The 20,240-nt window shown below is 35.5% G+C and overlaps 1 protein-coding gene and 2 pseudogenes across 3 annotated transcripts; 2 read left to right on the forward strand and 1 right to left on the reverse strand.

The window, feature by feature from the left end:
* Positions 1 to 5,529: 5,529 nt before the first annotated feature.
* Positions 5,530 to 9,879, forward strand: Y6B3B.3 (annotated as a pseudogene). The gene is made up of 4 exons: positions 5,530 to 5,602; positions 5,660 to 5,743; positions 5,791 to 5,838; positions 8,322 to 9,879. Coding segments are annotated over exons 1-4 (1,763 nt in total).
* A 169-nt stretch (positions 9,880 to 10,048) lies between these two features.
* On the forward strand, positions 10,049 to 12,667 carry Y6B3B.2 (annotated as a pseudogene). The gene has a single exon. A coding segment is annotated over exon 1 (2,619 nt).
* A 3,208-nt stretch (positions 12,668 to 15,875) lies between these two features.
* hsd-1 (3beta-hydroxysteroid dehydrogenase/Delta(5)-Delta(4) isomerase 1) lies at positions 15,876 to 20,204 on the reverse strand (the record flags this gene model as incomplete). The annotated part of the gene is made up of 7 exons (NM_061001.1): positions 15,876 to 16,058; positions 17,094 to 17,513; positions 18,216 to 18,356; positions 18,411 to 18,578; positions 18,619 to 18,714; positions 18,768 to 19,027; positions 20,084 to 20,204. 7 exons carry the CDS (start codon positions 20,202 to 20,204, stop codon positions 15,876 to 15,878), a joined length of 1,389 nt encoding a protein of 462 aa, NP_493402.1.
* Between the last annotated feature and the right edge of the window lie 36 nt (positions 20,205 to 20,240).

A 20,240-nucleotide genomic window follows, 5' to 3' on the forward strand; every position in this document is an offset into this window, starting at 1 on the left:
TTTTTTTTGTCGAAAAAAATTTCCTTTTTTTTAAAGATCCTTAAATGTTATCTATTTTAAAAAAATTACTATTTAAAATTTAAATTTTTTCGTAGTTTCTAAACATAAGAAAGTCATATCTAGTTTTGCTCATGGTGCATCGATAGGCACTGTCGCTTTCAATTTTGGCACTTTTTAAGCGGAAAACCCATAAAAACGTAACAATTTTTTGTGAAACAATAAATGTACACACTGTTAATTATTTGGTAAAGTGTCAAAAAAAATTGAGAAAAAAAATTTTAGAAAACAATTTTTGGTCCAAAAAATTTCAGATTTTTTTCAAAAAAAAAAAATTCTGAAGATCCTTGAATTTTTTAAATTTTTTTATTTCCAAAAACAAAAATTACTATTAGATTTTTTATCGGAATTTAAAAAAGTTTTAGCTGATTTTGCTCATGGTACATCGATCGGGTTCAATTTTGGGCACATTTTGAGCACAAAAACCATTAAAAGCGGCAAATTTTGGTTTTTTTTTGTAAAAAAATAAATTTACACATTCTTAACTATTTGCTAAAGTATCAGAAAAAATGGGAAAAAAATTTTTAGAAAAAAAAATTTTTTGGTCCAAAAAATTTCAGATTTTTTTCCAACAAAAAAAACATTTCTAAAGATCCTTGAATTTTTTGTATTTCCAAAAACAAATTTACTATTAGATTTTTTTTCGTAGTTTCAAAAATTAATAGAGTTATAGCTTGTTTGCATCGATAGGGACTGTCGCTTTCGATTCGGTGACTTTTTAAGGCGCAAAATCTTTGAAAAATGACAAATTTTTGTTTTTTGATAATTAATACATTTATTTTGATAATTAATACATCTGTTAACTATTTGTTAAAGTTTTCCAAAATTTTTGAAAAAATTTTTTTGGCAAAAAAAATTTCATTTTTTTTGAAAAAAACTCTATTTCCAATGATTTCTAACCTGTTTTTATCCCAAAAAACAAATTCACTATTAGCTTTTCTATAGTTTCGAAATTTAAGAAAGTTATAGCTAGTTTTGCTCATGGTGCATCGATGGGGATTTCAATTTTGGCACTTTTAGCGCAAAATTCATTTTTTTGTTAAACAATAAATTTATACAATGCTAACTATAATCATTAGCTATAGTTTTTTTAGAAATTAAAAAAAAAATGTTTAATTTTTTTCCAAAAAATTTCAAGTCAGATTTTTAAACTTCAAAATACTCCCCTAATACTGAACTTTCTGTAGGGACCAGCTTAAAAGATCCAGCTGATAAAAGAGAAAAAAAGGATGAAATCAATCATGATGGAATGCTTATTCATGCTCATCGAAAATGTCCCTCCACACACTGTTCAACAGGAAAAAAGAGATACGGAGAGAATTGAAGAAAAGATTAAAAATTATTGTTCTGAAAATCACATTTATCATACCTAGGAATAAACCTATTTGAAATATTGTCATGCATAACTATTAAGAGCTACAATAATAATTATTAGAAGTATTTTCGGGCAACTTAAACCGCACTTCCAGTTTGTTATTATTCAAAAATTTTAACTACTTTTTATGAAGACATTTGAATTCCCGCCAAAATTTTGTCTTCTCAAAAAATTTGAAAATCATAGCTTTGTAGGAGGAAGCTTCTCTCGAATATCAAAAGTTAAAGTTGTCATGGGGATGAGTTCTTAGATACATATCTTGTGATATGATAATAAGTGTTATATGTTAATTAACTGCAGTTAGGTAGATATATTTTGTTAGTTATAAACTTCTGACTTCAATGCGTCAAACTCCCCGGGGGAATTTATGTAAAATCAATATTGGAATAGGTTCATTTAGACTTAGACATAACTTTTTGGAACCATGCTACTTTAATAATTGAAAAGTATGTTTTCTGGAAGAGGAATTAATAGCTTACCGAAAAAGTGGGGTTTTTAATTGAAATTCTTGAATATCTGATACGGGGTTGAGATACTATTCTAGTTTAATTCTAGTAATTTTTCAATTTTTTGTGTAAGACATGAACAGTTTTCAATAACAACAGTTAAACTAATATCTGTGATAGAAACTAAGAAAGTGAACGACATAAATCCTGCGCGATCGTAAAAAGGGACCACTAAGCTCCAGTTGTGAATGGTGTCAAATTATACGACTGCTAACAGCACACCTAACTCTGATCTAGCTTCTGATAACTCAACAGATGTCTTATAGTACTGAATTCATAAGTTGGTTTTGGTTCGATTACAATATTTCCTCTGGCACCCGACCACTCATCTGTGAAGCGTTATATCTCGGTTTATTTTAAAGATATCGATATATTATCAACTACGAAATGATAGAAAAAGAACTAACAAATGTGTTGTCAGTTGACAATTTTTAAATATGACAAACGGTAACTGAGGTATAAGCTGTCAAAGTTAAACAATGGGGGTGCAATACTAATAGAGGAAATACGGTAGTTAGAATTATTAATGTAAGTAGAATTTCATGATGAATAAATTAATTTTAACTTAAAACACTAAGAAGTTAATTGAGAAACGTTTCTTTTTTCAATCTAGGGCTCTTATTTTCAATAGATGTTATTTCCAAAAAAATACCAAGAACGATATGACACTCTTAGCAAACAGAAAAAGAATAATGATACATTTTCCTCTTTTTACTTTCCGCTCTTACCGAGGAAAAACACATTAATAATAGGACGACTGACCGTATAGCTAACTTTCAAAAAATATATCGTTCTACACCATAAAACTCTAGAGAGTCCCTAGTTAACAAAATATATATATATATATATTTAATAATTAATCTTTTGAATGAAATATATATTTCAACTAGCAATAGATGTTAAGGTAGTAATTTATTAACGTGATTTTTTTCAAAAGCTTTATGAGATTTTAAATTATTAGCTCATTCATTGACTCACTCTCTAGTAAGCAACAAATAATAGAAATGGAATAGATCACAAACTAAACATTTTACATTCCGGTGCAACACCATCACAAAGTCAATGGAAAGATAAAGAAAAATTGTTATTGGAAAAGAGCAAGTCAAAACTAAATGGAAAAGAAAAAAAGAAAGAAGAAACACAGTTTTTAATATGAGATTTTCAATGAAAGTGGCCGTGATTCAATTAACAACTAAGTGTTGTGAGAATTGAGAAGTTACAAAATTCTAGTTAGATGTAGCCCATAAAATTAACAATTCAATTAACTCAGATATTTAAAATGGATAATTACAAGACTAAAAAGTAATGCCAAAACATGGTGCATCGAAATCTCGAAATGTTATACCTCCGTTCATTTTTATAGACATCTTAATCGTTTTCTACTACAATATTATAAAACAAGTAATTAAAAACATAATGTCAACTCACAATTCTAGAAAAATAAATCTATAACAACTGAGATATAGGTTTTAAATTTAACTTTGCTGTGCAACTGTGCATCGACACTTTTTTGACAGCTTATAAATTTTTGGATTTTGAAGATATCAGTCCGGAACATGGTGCATCGACACTTTGAAAGTTTATATCTCGGTTCGTTTTAATAACTATATTTTTTGTTTTTGATTGCACTCTACGACGTTAGTTGGCAACGCTCTGAAATAATTTTCAGCGAAATCTGATTTCAAAACATGGTGCATCGACTTCTCTCTACACATTCTTTTGACTGTGAATATCTCAATTTGTTTCAAAGATATCTGAAAATTTTTAAATATAGAAAAGTAGAACAATAAATGCCACATATTTTGTTAATCAAAATAATGAAATGGTTGAAAAAATGGTGCATCGACGTTTTCCTAAAAGCCAATATCGGTAAATTTTGATAGCATTTTGAAATCTTTAATACAAAAAATAGATAAAAAGGTAATTCTAACATTATTTTATACGGATTTCAACTTCAATTTTAATAAGCTTTATTTTATTTGCAAGTTTTGAACTATAAGTTGATAATTTTAGAAACACATAACAAAAAAAACCATAGTAGCTACAGCTTTCTCTATTATGAAATGAAGACATATGTTGCAAATCCGCAATTTGCTGTGTTCACGAGACTTCAAATTCAACCCATGTTATGACAGATGTACGTGACCTTCACGATAAGGGACGACAAAAAAGTCGAATGTGTACAAATGGACACCTGTTGTAGACGCAAAACTGGGGTGTTAGCTTTATTAGAGAAAAAAGGAAAAATACATTTTTTGTAGCTAATTGTAGTTTGTAGTCTGTGCTTCAGAAGAAAAAAGAGTCTTTTGATGGGCGGTTGTGGCGGATATGGTCAGGGTACTGTAGTAGTACTGTAGAGGTACTGTAGGAGTACTGTATTATTACTGTAGTTTAGGAGAAATTTAGTTTTTGTATTTTGAAGGGATGGGGGGGGGGGGAGTATGGTCAGGGTACTGTAGTAGTACTGTAGATGTACTGTAGGATTACTGTAGTTTAGGAGAAATTTAGTTTTTGTATTTTGAAGGGATGGGGGGGGGGGGGGAGTATGGTCAGGGTACTGTAGTAGTACTGTAGATGTACTGTAGGATTACTGTAGTTTAGGAGAAATTTAGTTTTTGTATTTTGAAGGGATGGGGGGGGGGGGGGTATGGTCAGGGTACTGTAGTAGGACTGTAAGACTTACAATGTTAGTTATGGTCGGAGTACTTTAGTAAAAATTTGCGGGAAATTCAAAATTTCTATTCAAGTTTTATGAAAAAAAATATTGGCGGGAAAAATTTTTCAACTTCTAGAATTTTCGCGAAATTCTGCAAAATTTAAGACCAAGGTGTAACTACACAGTAATTAGCTTTAAGATTTGTTCAAACAATTTAATTTGAAGCCAGTCGGAGTACGCGCTTTGTGCGTGCGAACGGCTGGTTGTATTACAATTTTATCACAAAATAAATTATAGTTTGAAAATTTTAATTTTGTGGCAAATTAATTAAAATCAGGGACACCAAAAAAATATTAATGGTTAGAAAGAAAAGACAGCTATCTTTTATTATTTTTAAACTTCAAACTTTAATCTTTTTTAACGGAATTTAAAATTTGATAGGGAGGATTTTTAGTACAGGTCTAATATGGGTTTAAACTTGAAATTTTGAATTTCAGATCTGGTTTTTATATTCTTTATATTCTGACGCAAGACTGGGTTATAAATGTTCATGAAACAAACAATTCAATTAATAAGTTTAATTATTACAAAAATTCTGTATTACTACAACTACCACACTTATTTCGACTAAAGCTTCGAATATATTCACTAAATACATTTGTCTTTAAAAAAATATTTTCTTAACAGTTCCCTTCAAAACAGTGCTTTTTTTTCCAATAATGAAAAAAATTAATAACAGGTTCGTGGAATTAAAATATCTGTACACGTAAAAATATTTTTTTTAAACCAAATAATTTTTTCAATAAATAATTATAATTTTTTTAAAAATTAGTTTATTTTCAGTTAACGTGACATTTGACCTCTCCTTTGAATTGTCATCATTTCCGTGGCAATTTGACAGTTTTCGAGAAAGAAAAATTTATTACCTTCTCCTAATGTGGATTCGCAAGATGATCACTGATTGGGGATGGATGTTCGCCATCGTGGTTTCCGTGGCTAATTGCTCATGTAAGTTTTTAGCAATTTTGAAAGGCAGTTTTATTTCATAATTGCTCCAATTTTCAGATGCTGCTCCGCATGCTCGTGTTTTTGAGACTAATGCTGTTGGACAGGACAATACCTTTTCTCGATTTGAGAGAGCTGTTAATGGTAAGAAGCCTCTAATATTATTTTTTAAACAATTATTTTTTTTGCAGCATCTTCATCAAAAAATGCAACCACCAATCCAACAGAATGGACTCCAGGTAAGAAAATTTTAAATAATTCAACAGTGGAGGTCGAGCCAAAATGACAATTTGAAATCTCCCAAAATCTACTTTTTTCTTCTTTCTGAATCAACATTTGATATAGAAACGTAGAAAACGATTATTTCCAGCTGAAAGTTATATTTATTTGTGTGTTGAATAACTTAGTAAAGCCCTCAAATAATACCTGAAAGTTGGCATTTACCAATAAACTTTTAACGGCCAACAGGAACTTTCAGGCACTATTTTAAGAGTTTTCAATTTTTCAAAATTTTTTTTTTCAATTTTTTTCGGCAATTCCGGCAATTGCCAAAATCGCCGAAATTACCTATTGCCGGACATTGTCGGCCATTTTCAAACCTAATTATATTTCGAAAATTGAAAAAATTTCACCTTATTTTTTAAGTATTCGGTTAGCCATTTTCTAACAGAAAACGTTCAATCTTTTAAGGATTAAATCATTTTGCGCTTGAAAAGTGAAAATTGTGCAGTAAAGTGCATGGTTAGGCTCCTTAATCTACAAAACTGTCAAACTTATATTTCCGGCAATCGACAATTGCCGCGCACCTTTGTAGCAAACTGTTGTTTTGGCTTGATCCCGGAATATCACTGCAACTTTTTTCGAACGAGGGCCCACGGCCCGAGAAGTGATACCTGTACGCAATTTGTCTACCGTACACCTGGACGTTTGGGCGCGTTTTTCTCAAAAACGGCTGGTCCAGTTTTTTTGTGTTGCATATAAAAAAAGTTCGAAATTAAATTCAAAATTTTTTGGACCAAAGCTTTTTTCCTTAAAACGCGCCCAAACCTGGCTAAACTGCAATTATCAGTAGAGCGCGTTAACGAAAAAATGCGAAAAATCGGTGTTTGCACACAATACACCGCATTTTACGACATTGTGTACTTCTTACTCGAAAATTCTCTTCCTTTGTTTTTCACTGATTTTTCCCGTGTTTTCTTAATAAAACTGATAAATAAACATTTTTTGCAGATGCTAAAACAATTTCCAAGTGAAAAAATTATGTATTCAGTCAGTCGGCAAGTAGCGATGAAAGTGGTCAATGTAATATGATGAATTACGGGAATACTAAACCTAAACTTTTTCTGAAACATAATAAATATGCTGCTTAGATGCTGCAACTACCTGATTTTCATATCGAGACCGCTGAAAAAGTTTTGAGGTTTTCAAAATTCCACATTTTGTGCGAAAATCTCGACTTTTTCAACAAAAAAGTTGAATTTTAGAAACCTCAAAACTTTTTCAGCGGTCTCGATATGAAAATCAGGTAGTTTCAGCATCTAAGCAGCATATTTATCATGTTTCAGAAAAAGTTTAGGTTTTGTATTCCCGTAATCCATCATATTGCATTGACCACTTTCACCGCTGCTTGCCCACTGAATACATGATTTTTTTACTTGGAAATTGTTTTAGCATCTGCACAAAATATTTATTTATTAGTTTTAATAAGAAAAAAACGGAAAAAAATCTGTGAAAAACAAAAGAAAACAGGCGGAAAACAGAGCAAGATAAATGGCCGCTGAAATTTGTCGGAGACTCGGCCATGGCCTAGAAACCTTTTTGCCTCGTCCCTCGTTCGAAAAAAGTTGCAGTGAATATATCAAAATTCAATTTTTAAAAAAATAGAAGAGTGGCCGTGAAAGTGTGTAGAATGGTTTTCATAACATTTCAGCTTTATGTTTTCTTTTGTTAATCTACTCAGTTAGCCACCCGGGCGAGGCGTGACTGGGGCGCCATATGGAGACCCGAAGAACACGGGCTCCAACTGGAAGGATTACCAACGCGGGGCTTTGGCCCCGCTCACAGAACCGCGGACTTGCAATATGCTCATCTCCGCAACTTCCGCACTGTTTGAAAACTATTTTTCTCAATAGAGCGAGAATTAAGAAGAACAAAGAATTTCCAAATTCAAAGGTAGTTTGCGGAAATGGGCTTATTACAAGGCTCCGTTCTCTGGGCGGAGCCAGTCCCCCGAGTTGCTAATCTCCTTGCCGGGATTTATCTCAAAAACGGATCAAAAAATGTTCTACAGAAAATTCTCTATTCAATGGCACTAATGAGTTTATTGTTGATACCCACACACCAGGGTTATGAACAGTAGAGCACACTTTCATGGACATACATAGCTTTTGCCTCCCCGTGACATGAAATTGTAAATTTTGTATTTATTGGTATTGGTATCAGGGCTGCGCGGCAATCGGCAATTTCAGCAATTGCCGAAATTGCCGAAAATGCCGAAAAAGCCGAAAATTCAATTGCCGCGCACCCCTGATTGGTATAGTAGATTAATGCAATGCTTCATTAAAAGAAAGATAATTTTCATGAATTCAAAGTTCACGGTATTCATTTTGATGGGTCCCGTGAAAAGCTTGGGAAGTTCTACCCACTTCCACCACCACTCATTCATTTTCAAATACAAAAATTGCAGAATCCCATGATATCAATATAACTCATCATATTTCAGATAGAATCTACAACAACTTGCAAGAGAAACTCGTAACACTAGCTCGTGTTGTGTCTGCAGTGTCGCTTTACAATGGTATTGTGGACAACTCGATTCCAGTTGATGAGGCAATTTCTGAGTTGATGAACATTGGATCGTATCAATCAAAGATATGGATAAGTTTGATACGAAAGGAGTTGATACATTCTAGAAGTCCCTTTTGGATCTTTACACGATGAAAGAAATGTGGTCTAGAGTGGGTGACTTGTCGAAACTGCCGGATAAAGCGACTTTTAAGAAACTAGGTGATCTGAAAAGTTTGAATTTGGGAACTATTGCCACAATTGATGTTGATTCAATAATCAAGTCACTCGATGACGGATCGGATAAATCAGTTGCTGCTGTTAACACGACATTAGAAGAATTTGCTAAATCGATTGCCACTGTAACATCTGCTTTGGATAAAACTTCCAGTATGGAAACTCTTGAAACCCTAAAACCTATCACAAATTATGCCAAGTTGTTTCAATATTATGACAACTCACAAGCGATTTATATTAAAGCTGCCACTGATGATGATATTAAGGGTTTAGACAATTTATTAAGCACTATCAAGACCATTCCAAACAGTAATTCGACGTTGTTTAGCGACATTAAAATGCTCACAACTGAAACTTCTTCGCTTATTCGTCAGCATACCTCTGGATTGTGGAATGGTTATCACGATTTCAGCAATCTCTTGAAGGACATAAAAAACAAATTCTTTTTGAGAATCATTTTACGTGTTTTTTTTCATTTTACGTGTTTTTTTTCACACGCCGGTATGTCGTTGGATGAAGAAGATTTTGCGGACGCTGGAGAGTTTCTAGAGTGCGATCTGAAGAGAAGAAATGGCATCCCAATTAGCTTTGAGGAGAGAATCTTTGTTAGTTTCAGTAAGTTTCTGAAATCGGAGGAGTTCAAGTCGTCCATGAGAAGTATCATCGAGACATCTATTGATGCCACTTTGAATAATAGAATGAAGAAGCTTGAAGATAAGATCGCCGAGCTGACAGAAGACCTTAAAACTCAGAAGAAACGGTTGGATTTGGCATTGGTCGAGTTGAAGAATCCGACAGTGAATGCAGAGAATGAAGACGTGGCGGAAGTGAAAGAACGGAATCGGTCAATCGTTATCCACAATGTACCAGAATGGACCGATGACTTGCAACATGATCGCAGTGAGCACGAAGTACGGTGTGTCAACATGCTTCTTCGTCACATGAATGTTTGTGCACTACCTGTAGCCGCGTATCGTCTTGGAAAAATGAGAACGGATGGAAGAGGAAGGTTAGTCAAGGTCGTTTTGCCGTCGTCTGCTATTCAAAAAGAAATCCTTAACAAAGTTCGAACTCTTAAATCTTTTGTAACCGGTATTCATCCTCCTGTGTATGTTAGGAAAAGTCTATCCCCCGCTGAAATTGTTTCCCGCCGTGAGTCTTTTAAGAATAGGAATACACCTGCCTCTGATACCCTAGATAATGATATTGTGATGACCGATAATTCTCATAATGTTCCGCCACAGCTTTCAAAAAACTAAATACGCCTGATTGTTATGACCCTATCTGCTCAATACCCCCTAATTTTTGTTTAGACATAATCTCATGTAATGTACGATCGGTAGTATCTAATCGACTAGAAGTTAAATCTCTCTTATTATACAAAAAAATTGACATACTTGCACTCCAAGAGAGTAATGTGAATGAGTAATGTTCCAGTAATGTGAATGATTCTTTCTTGAACACACCTAATTTATCCTATAAAATATTTAGAGCCGATCGTAAAGACGGTCACCGTGGAGGAGGAGTTTGTACAATTGTAAAGTCTAATATTCTGAGCGACATTGTTGTTTCCGAGTCAGATCCAAAATCCTATGAAATTTTAGTTGTCGATCTGAATATTGATGTATTTCCCCTTCGTCTAATCAATATCTATAGACCACCTTCGTGTACGCATAAAAATACAATTAAATTATTAAATAAACTCGCCGATCTGGCAAATCATCCAGGTAAAGTAGTGGTAGTTGGAGATTTTACATAAGTGGAATTGATTGGAGTAAGGAAGAGCCAGATGCAAAAACACGTCTGGGAACTCTACTTTTAGAATTCTGTAATGTTCATAGATTAAAGCAATATGTCACATCAGCAACCAGAAAGAATAATATACTTGATGTAGTCTTCTCAAATATCATTATAAGAAATCTCAATGTTTCCCCACCGTTAGGGCAAAGTGACCACTGCAAGCTAGAATTCCGTATAGACCTCTTTCAAAAATTGATAGTTCAACAAAGTGAGATATATGATTTCAAAAATGCCGAATGGCCCCTAATTACTGAATATTTGAATAAAATTGATTGGGCAAGCGTAATAATCCCCCACTTCTCAGTAGACGAAATGTATGAAATACTTCTAAGCCATATACGCTTTTGCTTCCAACATCACGTAAAGAAAATATCAGTCATCACAAACTCAGAAACCCTTCCCCACTATTTAAGATCGTTCAAAGATACAGTAGAACATTGTTTTGAAAAAGCGAGAACAAGTCGAAAAACCTCCGACTACCTCGAATATATAAAATTAACAAGACGATTTAGGAAAAAACTGAAAAAATTCACTAGTAATTCAGAGTACAAAAGATTAGCTACAAAGGGCAACAGCAAATTTTCCAAACATGCAAAAACTGTGTTGAAGCCGAAAATGGCTGGGATACCGACACTACGTGATAGTTCTGGAAAATTAATAAGCTCTGAAAAAGAAAAATCAGATCATTTGGCTTCCTCTTTCGAATCCCAGTACACAAACATAAGAAAAACTAACTTACAACTTCTTAATAGCTATAAATCCGAACAGCCATTCCTGTGGGTGACTGATATGGAAGTAATGAAAAAATTAAGAAAAAGTAAAAACTCGTGCTCTCTTACGTCAGACAATGTTCCTTTCACGTTCATAAAATTGCTAGGCCCGTATATCAGTAGTATCCTAGCTCAAATATTCAATATCAGCATGATAAGAGGTGAAATTCCAAAAGCATGGTCAGAATCTATAGTCATACCGCTACCAAAATCTAGCAAGCCAAAAGATGCTCTTGACTTTCGCCCTATTAGTATCACGTCCAACATATGCCGCGTCTATGAAAGATGCATACTTACTAAACTAGAATCTTTCCTGAGTGATACTAAGTTTTGGAACAACAATCAACACGGTTTTCGCCCTATTAAATCAACTATCACAAATATGCTGGAATGCATGAATAACTGGACCAAAAACATAGATGAAGGAGCACAAACTGACGTTATATATCTAGATTTCTCAAAAGCTTTTGATAAAGTATCGCATGACATCCTTCTAGATAAGTTGACTTCAATTAAAATCAACAAACATCTGATACGTTGGCTCGATAGGTTCTTGACTAATAGATCGTTTAAAGTAAAAGTGGGAAACACACTTTCAGTACCTAAAAAAGCAGTGTGTGGGGTTCCACAAGGATCTGTTCTTTCACCGGTACTTTTCGGCATATTTGTCAATGAAATATCCGCAAATTTGCCTGTAGGAGTATACTGTAAACAATTCGCAGATGATATAAAATTATATGCAGCCACTCCAAAGAGTCAATCTCAAAATTCTCTCCAATCAGCAATTGACGTAGTTACCGATTGGGCACTCAATAATAAACTCCTTTTAAATCCCTCAAAAACTTTTCATTTAACCCTAGGAAAATGCAATACAAATTATACCTATTTTTTGAATGGACTCCCTATAAAAAAAGAAGTATCAACAAGGGACCTAGGATTCCTAGTGTCTGAAAAACTCGATTTTACGGACCACTGGAAAAAGACTATCAATCTCACAAAATACCAACTATTCCAAATCTTCAACACTTACTCTAGTAAAAGCGTAAAGCTTATGACATTACTCTATAAAACTTTCATAAGGCCTAGACTAGAATATGGCACAGTAATCACTAGTCCAATTAAGAAAAACGACTCAAAAGCTATAGAATCAGTACAAAACGCGTTTACGAGAAGGCTTTACAGTAGAATGAAGGGTAGATACATCAGACCAGATGACAAAGATTACAAATCGGCCTCGGAAAGAAATGAATTATTTAAGCTCTCAACGTTAGAAAATAGAAGATTAGCAATTGATAAAAAACTCATATCCCACATGATGACTGGGAAAATAGGTCTTGAAACGTCTGAATTTTTCAACTTTACTGAAAATACACGTACACGTTCGAAATACAAATTCTCTTGGGGCAAGTGCAAAACTAGAATTAGGCGACATTTTGTTATTAATCGTACCTTAAGTACGCAACTAAACAATTTTTGACACGATACAACCGATCATAAGCTCTCCTTAACTTCTGCTCTTCAAATGTCCAGTTTCCCTATCCTCTTCATCTTCACCCCCCTTTCCCAATTTTTTTTTCTTCTATTATTTGTATTTGTCTTCTGTTTTTTATTGTTTTTATATTTATGTAATTGGTTTTCATCACGTCTCCGAGAGAGCGTAATAAATAAATAAATAAATCACGAGTTCAAGTATTCCAAGTGAAGGTTTTCTGGTATTCGAAGACATTAAGAACCAGATGATTAAATTGAATACAAAACTGAAACATGTGACGAATACATCTAACATGGAATCATTCCGACTAGCAGAAAAAATCAAAGGTGGTTTGAAATTTACTGAAGGTCCAGCTACAAATGTTGAAACTTTCACAAAATCGTTTATAACACTTATGTTTGCATCAAAACAATCTAATCTAGTGTCTACACTAATTCAAATCAGTACCATCACTCGTGATTTGAATAACAAATTCGAAGCCGTTCGCAGTCTTGCAAAAATGAAAAATGATCTGGTTTCTTCAAAAACTCGTTCTACTTTACAATTCAGGAGTGTAGTTAGTCGTCTGCAGCCTTATTTGAAAATCATCAAATCTGGAAAATTGCCTGCAGATCTTATAACTGAAGTTCTAAAATTATCTTCAACATTCGACAGATTTCAAGACAAACACAAAGATTTCGTGGGCTTTTTTGATAAACTAAAAACATTCAAGGAAGGTTTGGATCCCGTTTCAGCGGCACTCAGAGTAGTTTCTCAGCTGCGTAAGCTGAAAAATAATCAAGCTTTCTTTGAAACATTCCAAAAAGTCACCACAACCTTGACTGAATTCCCAGCCCTTCTGAAGCCAATCCGTAATGCATTCGAAGCTATCAAGTCCAATCAAAAGAAAGAAGTAGAAGCATTGACTGCTTTGAAAGAGTTGAAGAAGTTCTCCAAATCATTTGGTGAAATTGCCAATTATATTGCAAACACTGGAAAAGTAATGGAAATGAGGTCTCATTTGGAGTTCTTTGTGACAAATGGATCCACTGTAGTGGATACTTTGGAGGCAGCAACTGTACCAAAGAATGCATTGTTGTTACAAGAAGCAAGTGAGAGTTGGGACGACTTTTCAAACACTTCTTCGAATATTTTAAATCTCATTGGAAAGATTGAAAGCTGGAAGGCTAGTCTTCAACAGCCTGCAAGCGATGACTTATCGACATACCCAGCAGTGATCAAGGGTCTTGTTAATCTGCCAGATGTGGAACTCAACGTTGTTAAGAAGATATCAGTCATCGATGAACTCATTGAAGCAGATCCGTCGGTCAAGGGCAAACTTCAACCGGTGCGGGATAGTCTTCTGAATTTGGCGCCACTTGACATGCACTTTTCTCGGTTTTCTTCTTCCATGCAAGGGATGACTGCAACAATGAACGGGATATCTCAAATTTTTGTTGCATCCGGAAACAAATCGAGTAATTCAACGGCTGGTGGCAAGTCTGGAAAAGGAAGTAAAAATGGGTAAATAATAGGGAATTTCTTTAAGTTACTGAGTCCTCATTTCAGCGGAAAAACCTCATCTGATTCTTCCAACATGGGTCTAATCATTGGTATCGTGGTCGTAGTTGTACTGATTCTTGCTTTTGCTGGTTTCACTGTTGCGTGGCGCCTTGGACTCTTCAAATGTCTTCCCCCGTTCCCCCCGTTTCCTTGGAAGAAACCGAAGGGTGGGAAGAAACCGAAGGGGGATGATGATTCAAAGAAGAAGGAAAACTCGAAAATTGAGAACCCTAAGAAAAGTTCTGCATCGAAGGAATCAACGAATACGGGACGTTCGAAGATAATTACGACGACTGACCCGAAAACTGGCAAGGCAACTAAGGAGAAGAAGAAGCAAAAGAAGGGTGACAAGACGGTTCAGGAAAAATTTGTGGTTGTTAATGAGTTGACAGTGGATCCTACTATGGAAACAAAGGTTAGTTATTTGATGATATGCAATCTCATATTGTAGGCATTTTTCTAGTGTTATCTTTAGTTTTAGCAAAAAAAATGCTACTTGTAAAGTACTGAATGTAACTATTTTCCATAGCTGTCCATGAATTGATATCCTCAAACTTGCGAGAAATCTGAGAAAATATTCAGTGTCACTTTTTCTTTAGCCTTGAAGCACGGGTGTGCGGCTGTCGTCGTCAGCCGAGTTATTGCTCAATAAAATTGTCCAAAATATACTCCAATCAGTAGGTTTTTCATAGATTAAAGCTAAAAATAGTAGTTTTCGACCATCTTTCAACATTTTTTTTAACATTCTGCCTGTGAAATCAAGAAAGCTGACAGCCGTTAGCCTCGGCTGTCGAATTTTTCTACCAGTCGCACAGCCTTGCTGTGTAGTATCTCATCAGTTTCCGAATTAAAACCTTGCTAAACTTTGATTTCAGACCCTCGACGGAACACAGCTTGATACTGTAGATGGTGGTCGTGATCGGTTTGTCATATCTAGAGAGTTTATGAGAAATCAAGTAATTTTCAGCAAGAAGAAGAAGATCACGAAAGAAGAGTTTTTCGAGAGCCAAAGCGACGATACTACCTTGGGATGTGTTAAATCGATTGAGAACTGAAACTCGCGGAAAATTGTACGAATAAATCTTACGGTGTCTTATGTTTGATAAAATGATTTTATTGTGTGTAGTTTGCTAACAATAGAGGTTCTGTAGAGGTGCAACGGTTGCACAGGAAAAGCGGTGGTTACTAATTGGCAGGTAGTTGGCAGTTGATGGGTCGCGGATGGTTAAAGCTTGGCAATTTAGACAACTTAACCTTTATCATTAGGTTTCAACTTTTTCGATCGCATTTGATGAAATTATCCCAAATTTGCAAAATTTGCAATGGTTTACCACTCGGGAAATTTTGGGAAATATTGTTGATGATTTGTAGATTAAGTAGCAGGTGGTAGCCCGCTGGAGGCTCAAAACTATTTGCCAACTAGTAACCACCGCTCAACCTATTTAGGGAAAAATGCAAAAATTAAAGCAAAGAGAAGTCGAGATTTCAAAAAAAGGAGATTACAGGCAGGTAGATGCTTATTGAAGAGATATCAAATAAATAACAATGATAAAATAAATGATTACTATATCCGAAAAGTATTGGGATAAAGTAAAGCGTTTCTAGAAGCTTGTACTCATTTTTGGGAATGCATGTAGTAATTAGTTTCCTTTTAGAATGGGTTCCATCTGCTCAGCCTCTGGAAGATCAAGTACATCCAAAAAGTAAAACTGAACACCGCGACGAAGATCAAAATGGTCCCCAATACAAGTACGGCGACTTTGACATAGAAGTCAGAGCGGCCTTTGGGACGGACGACGTCTGGAGGAAGACGGTGGAGGTAGTGCTCGATGATCTGAAATTAAACAAAGTGTTTCTGATAATGTCGATGCATCCTATACGCTTACCTAGAGCGTCCTAGAGCCTACTGGCTCAACTAAAAGTTTCAAAAAAAAAAAGAATTGCAACATCAAGAATCAATTATATATTTTCTAATGACAGTCAACTCAATTTTCTGGAAAGGAATTTCAGGATTGTTATAGTTACTAAAAAAGGGGCCCAGTACAACCGTCCAACTCGAAACACTCAATACTAAGTATACCGAACACAGTGAACACAGTTAATACTAATCTTGAATTGTATCAATGTATAAGGCTTTATAATCGTATCCACTGGTTATGATAAATGTGAATTTAATTCTATTGTGTATTGAAACAAAATGATCATTAATCATAATCAGTGGATACATAATATAATAATAATGCCTTCACATTCATACAATTCATGATTGGTATTACCTGTATTCCCTGTGTTCGTTATGCTTAGCTATGTGTAATATTGTTTTGTAGTTTTTTTTTCCTTATACACGATTACTAAATCTTATGAAAATAAATATTCAAAATTTCACAAATATTTAATAGATGTAACGATTGATTTACATATGTATGTAGCTATTAAATTGACACTATGAAAAATACATTCAGACCAAGAGAGTTTGTCAAAACTGAACTATTCAGCTGATAATCTAAATTGATTTTTTATTGTACACCTGGGTGACTTTTTTCCTTTTCAAGGTGTTTTAATTCATTTTTTTTAAAGGATTAAAGGCGATTTCTTTTTCGATTTTTCGATTTTCAAACTTCCAGCTCAATTTTCGAAAACCTTGACCATTATTTTTAGCCAAAACAATTTGTAATGCAACAATTAGTCAACCAGACGTACAGCAAAGAAAATTTTTAAATTACCAAAAAAAAATAAATCGGTCGTGGCAGCCAATTTTTCGATTTTTTTCGATTTCCAAAACGAACAGCCTTGATTCAGACTTAATACTTTTTCGACTTCTATAATGTTGCTAACATTCGTTGATAGTGTAGGTATTAATTTTGCCTACCTCTGGAATTGCTGAAACCGAGGGTTCATATCCCAGGTCCCGCTCGGCCTTCTCAATGTTAAATGTATTGTTAACAAGAAGCAAATCAACTTCCAACACACTAACAATCGGGTCAATACGCATTCGATCCGCGATGATTTGAGATAAATAGGCGAACAATCGAATAGGGGTCGCTGGAACTGTGATCATCGAGCTGGAGAACCCCAGAGCAATGTTTAGAGGGGTCCAGAAAGAGAAAGTGCCAACGGGGGTCTTGTCCATTATGTTGTAGATCTGTCCATGTGGGGTGTCTGACCATCTCAACGCCAACTCTGCCTTGACAAGTCCCTGGATACAGTTGGCCACCGAGGACAGCTGAGTCTGCGCTTCTACGCCATTAGGCTTACAGGTGGCAATCCACATTCCGGTTAGCATGAATTTCTGGAGGAACAGTTTATGAGATGAATTGTATTTGATATTTTATTTATTTAATTCAATATTTAATTTACTATTAGTATTTAATTAATTCAATATAACATATGCATTTAAAGGCGGAGTACCGAAATTTGAGACTGCTTTTTTAGGCCCAAAATAGTCCAAAACTACCTAATTTCGTAATGAGAGACTTTGAAAATTACCCAAAAAAAAGTTATGGCCGCTCAAAGTTTTGGAAAAAATGGTATATTAGCTAAAATCTCAAATTCTGGCAACTTTTCACTGTTGCAGCGGTTGGAATACAAAAAAAAAACACAAAATTGTATTTGTGCCCGCATCCACCAAAAAAGCATCTCAGTCAACAAATAAACTTGTAATAAATTACAATTATATGCATTAAAGAGTGCTAAATTAAGTTCCAACCGCTGTGACACCGATAAGTTGGCAAAATTTGAGATTTTAGCTAAAAATAGACTATTTGTTCCAAAACTTCGAGCGGTCATAACTTTTTTTAGAAAAATTTTCAGAACGTTTCATCACGAAAATTGGTAGTTTTTGACTATTTTGGGTCTAAAAAAGCATAGTCTCAAATTTCGGTACTCCACCTTCAATCTGTATTCAATATGCATTTGACATGTATTTCATGAAGAGTCATAATACTATGTTACATTAGTAACCACATTCTAGGATACAATGCTCTAAACTCACCACAACCCTCTCGGTGACCCGTTTCTCGCCGGGTCCATAGATTCCATTGAATCTGAGCACAGTGGTCCTCATCCGATGGCCTGACGCCTTTTGGACGATTCGCTCGGCATGCGCCTTTGACTCGCAGTAGTAGTTATAAAACTGTAATAGTGTATAATATTTAGGAGTATGTTCCTCATAGTTCAAAAATCCTACATCATCCGGATACCCAACTTCCTCCGTCGCATTGTACATTGGCTCCCCCGAGAAGACCACTCCAACCGATGAGGTGTAGATGAATCGTTGGACTCCAGAGTTTCTGGCCCAGATTAGGAGATTCATGGTGCCAACTGCGTTGATGTCCATGCAAGCTTTACGGTCACGCTGAAATGTATCTTGTGCTTATTCACTCGATAAACCCTACCGCATACTGCCCTGTCATTCCAACAGCAGCGAGGTGGTAGACAGTGTCCACCTGCTCCAATGCGGTTTTCATAGTGCACTCGTCGTCGAAGGAGCACTGTAAAAATGTACTTTGCTGGGTATAAGACCCCCATACATCTAAGCTCTCACCTTCACAAAAGCCACATGATGCTTCAGAACCCTGCCACGTGGTTCCAGCACATCCACTAACACGATTTGAATATACATCGGCAACCTCTTCTCAACTTCCTTATCTACTTTTGTGGAAATCACTGCGGGCATCTCCTTCTCCAACATCTCCCTGATTTTCGGTCTTATTGAGTCACGAGTCATCTCCTCAAGCTTGGCGACGAGATTCTCGGCAAGATGGCCTGCTCCACCGGTGATCAGCACTTTCCATGGTCGCGGTTCTGAAAAAGGGTTACTGTGGGGGTACTGTGGGAGTACTGTAGGGGTATTGTAGGGAGACTGTAGGGGCACTGTTTGGGTAATGTAGGGGTACTGTGGGAGTACCTTTGGCGTACTGTAGGGGTACATCAGGGTACTGTAGGGGGTACTGTAGGGGTACTGTAGGGGTACTGTAGGAGTACATCAGGGGTACTATAGGGGTACTGTAGGGGTACATCAGGGGTACTGTGGGAATCCTGTAGCGGTGCCGTAGGGGTGCTACAGGAGTACTTCAGGGGTACTGTAGGGATACTGTAGGGATACTGTAGGAGTACTGTAGGGGTACTGTAGGAGTACATCAGGGGTACTATAGGGGTACTGTAGGGGTACATCAGGGGTACTGTGGGAGTCCTGTAGCGGCGCCGTAGGGGTTCTATAGGAGTAGCGTACTAGTGCTCTGGTTACATTTTCGAGTAAAACTTTTTGAAAAAGAAATTTGTACAATTTAAAATTACATGTATTTTTCAGGTATTTTTTCGCTATTTTCGTTGTTTTGGTCACCTTTTCTAGTGAAAAATGGATTTTTTTGCCAAAAGCACGGAAAACGAAAAACGAAAAATCCCCAGCTGTGAAGGTACTGTAGGGATTCTGTAGGATTACTGTAGGGGTACTGTAGGACTTTTTACATTTTCGAGGAAAACTTTTTGAAGAAAATTGTTTAAAATTTAAAAAAATATGAATTTTTCAGGTTTTTTGGGTATTTTCGTTGTTTCGGTTACCTTCTCCAGCGTAAAATAGATTTTTCGCCAAAAGCACGGAAAACGAAAAATCCCCAACTGTGGAGGGTACTGTCGGGGTACGGTAGGGTTACTGTAGAGGTACTGTAGGGTTAGGGGGACTATAGGAGTAATGTAGGGGTACTATTGGGTTACTGTAAAAGTACTGTAGGTTTAATGTAAGTACTTAAGTACTTTAGGGGTGATGTATGGGGTACTGTAGGGTAACTGTATGAGAACTATAGGGATACCACAATGGTACTTTAAGGGTACTGTAGGTACTGTAGGAGTACTAAAACTCACCAGGCTCCTCAACAATCTTAATCTCCTTCTCTTCTTCAAGTCCAGCTTCCAAAGAGGTCATACGATTCCAGCTCCGATGTATACCTTTTTTCAATCGCATAGACAAACGTTTGATGCTCATTTTTAGGCCGCAATTTTGAAGAAAATGTGAATTGAA

This window comes from Caenorhabditis elegans, chromosome I, assembly GCF_000002985.6.
Source record: "Caenorhabditis elegans chromosome I".
Classification (NCBI taxonomy): Eukaryota; Metazoa; Nematoda; class Chromadorea; order Rhabditida; family Rhabditidae; genus Caenorhabditis; species Caenorhabditis elegans.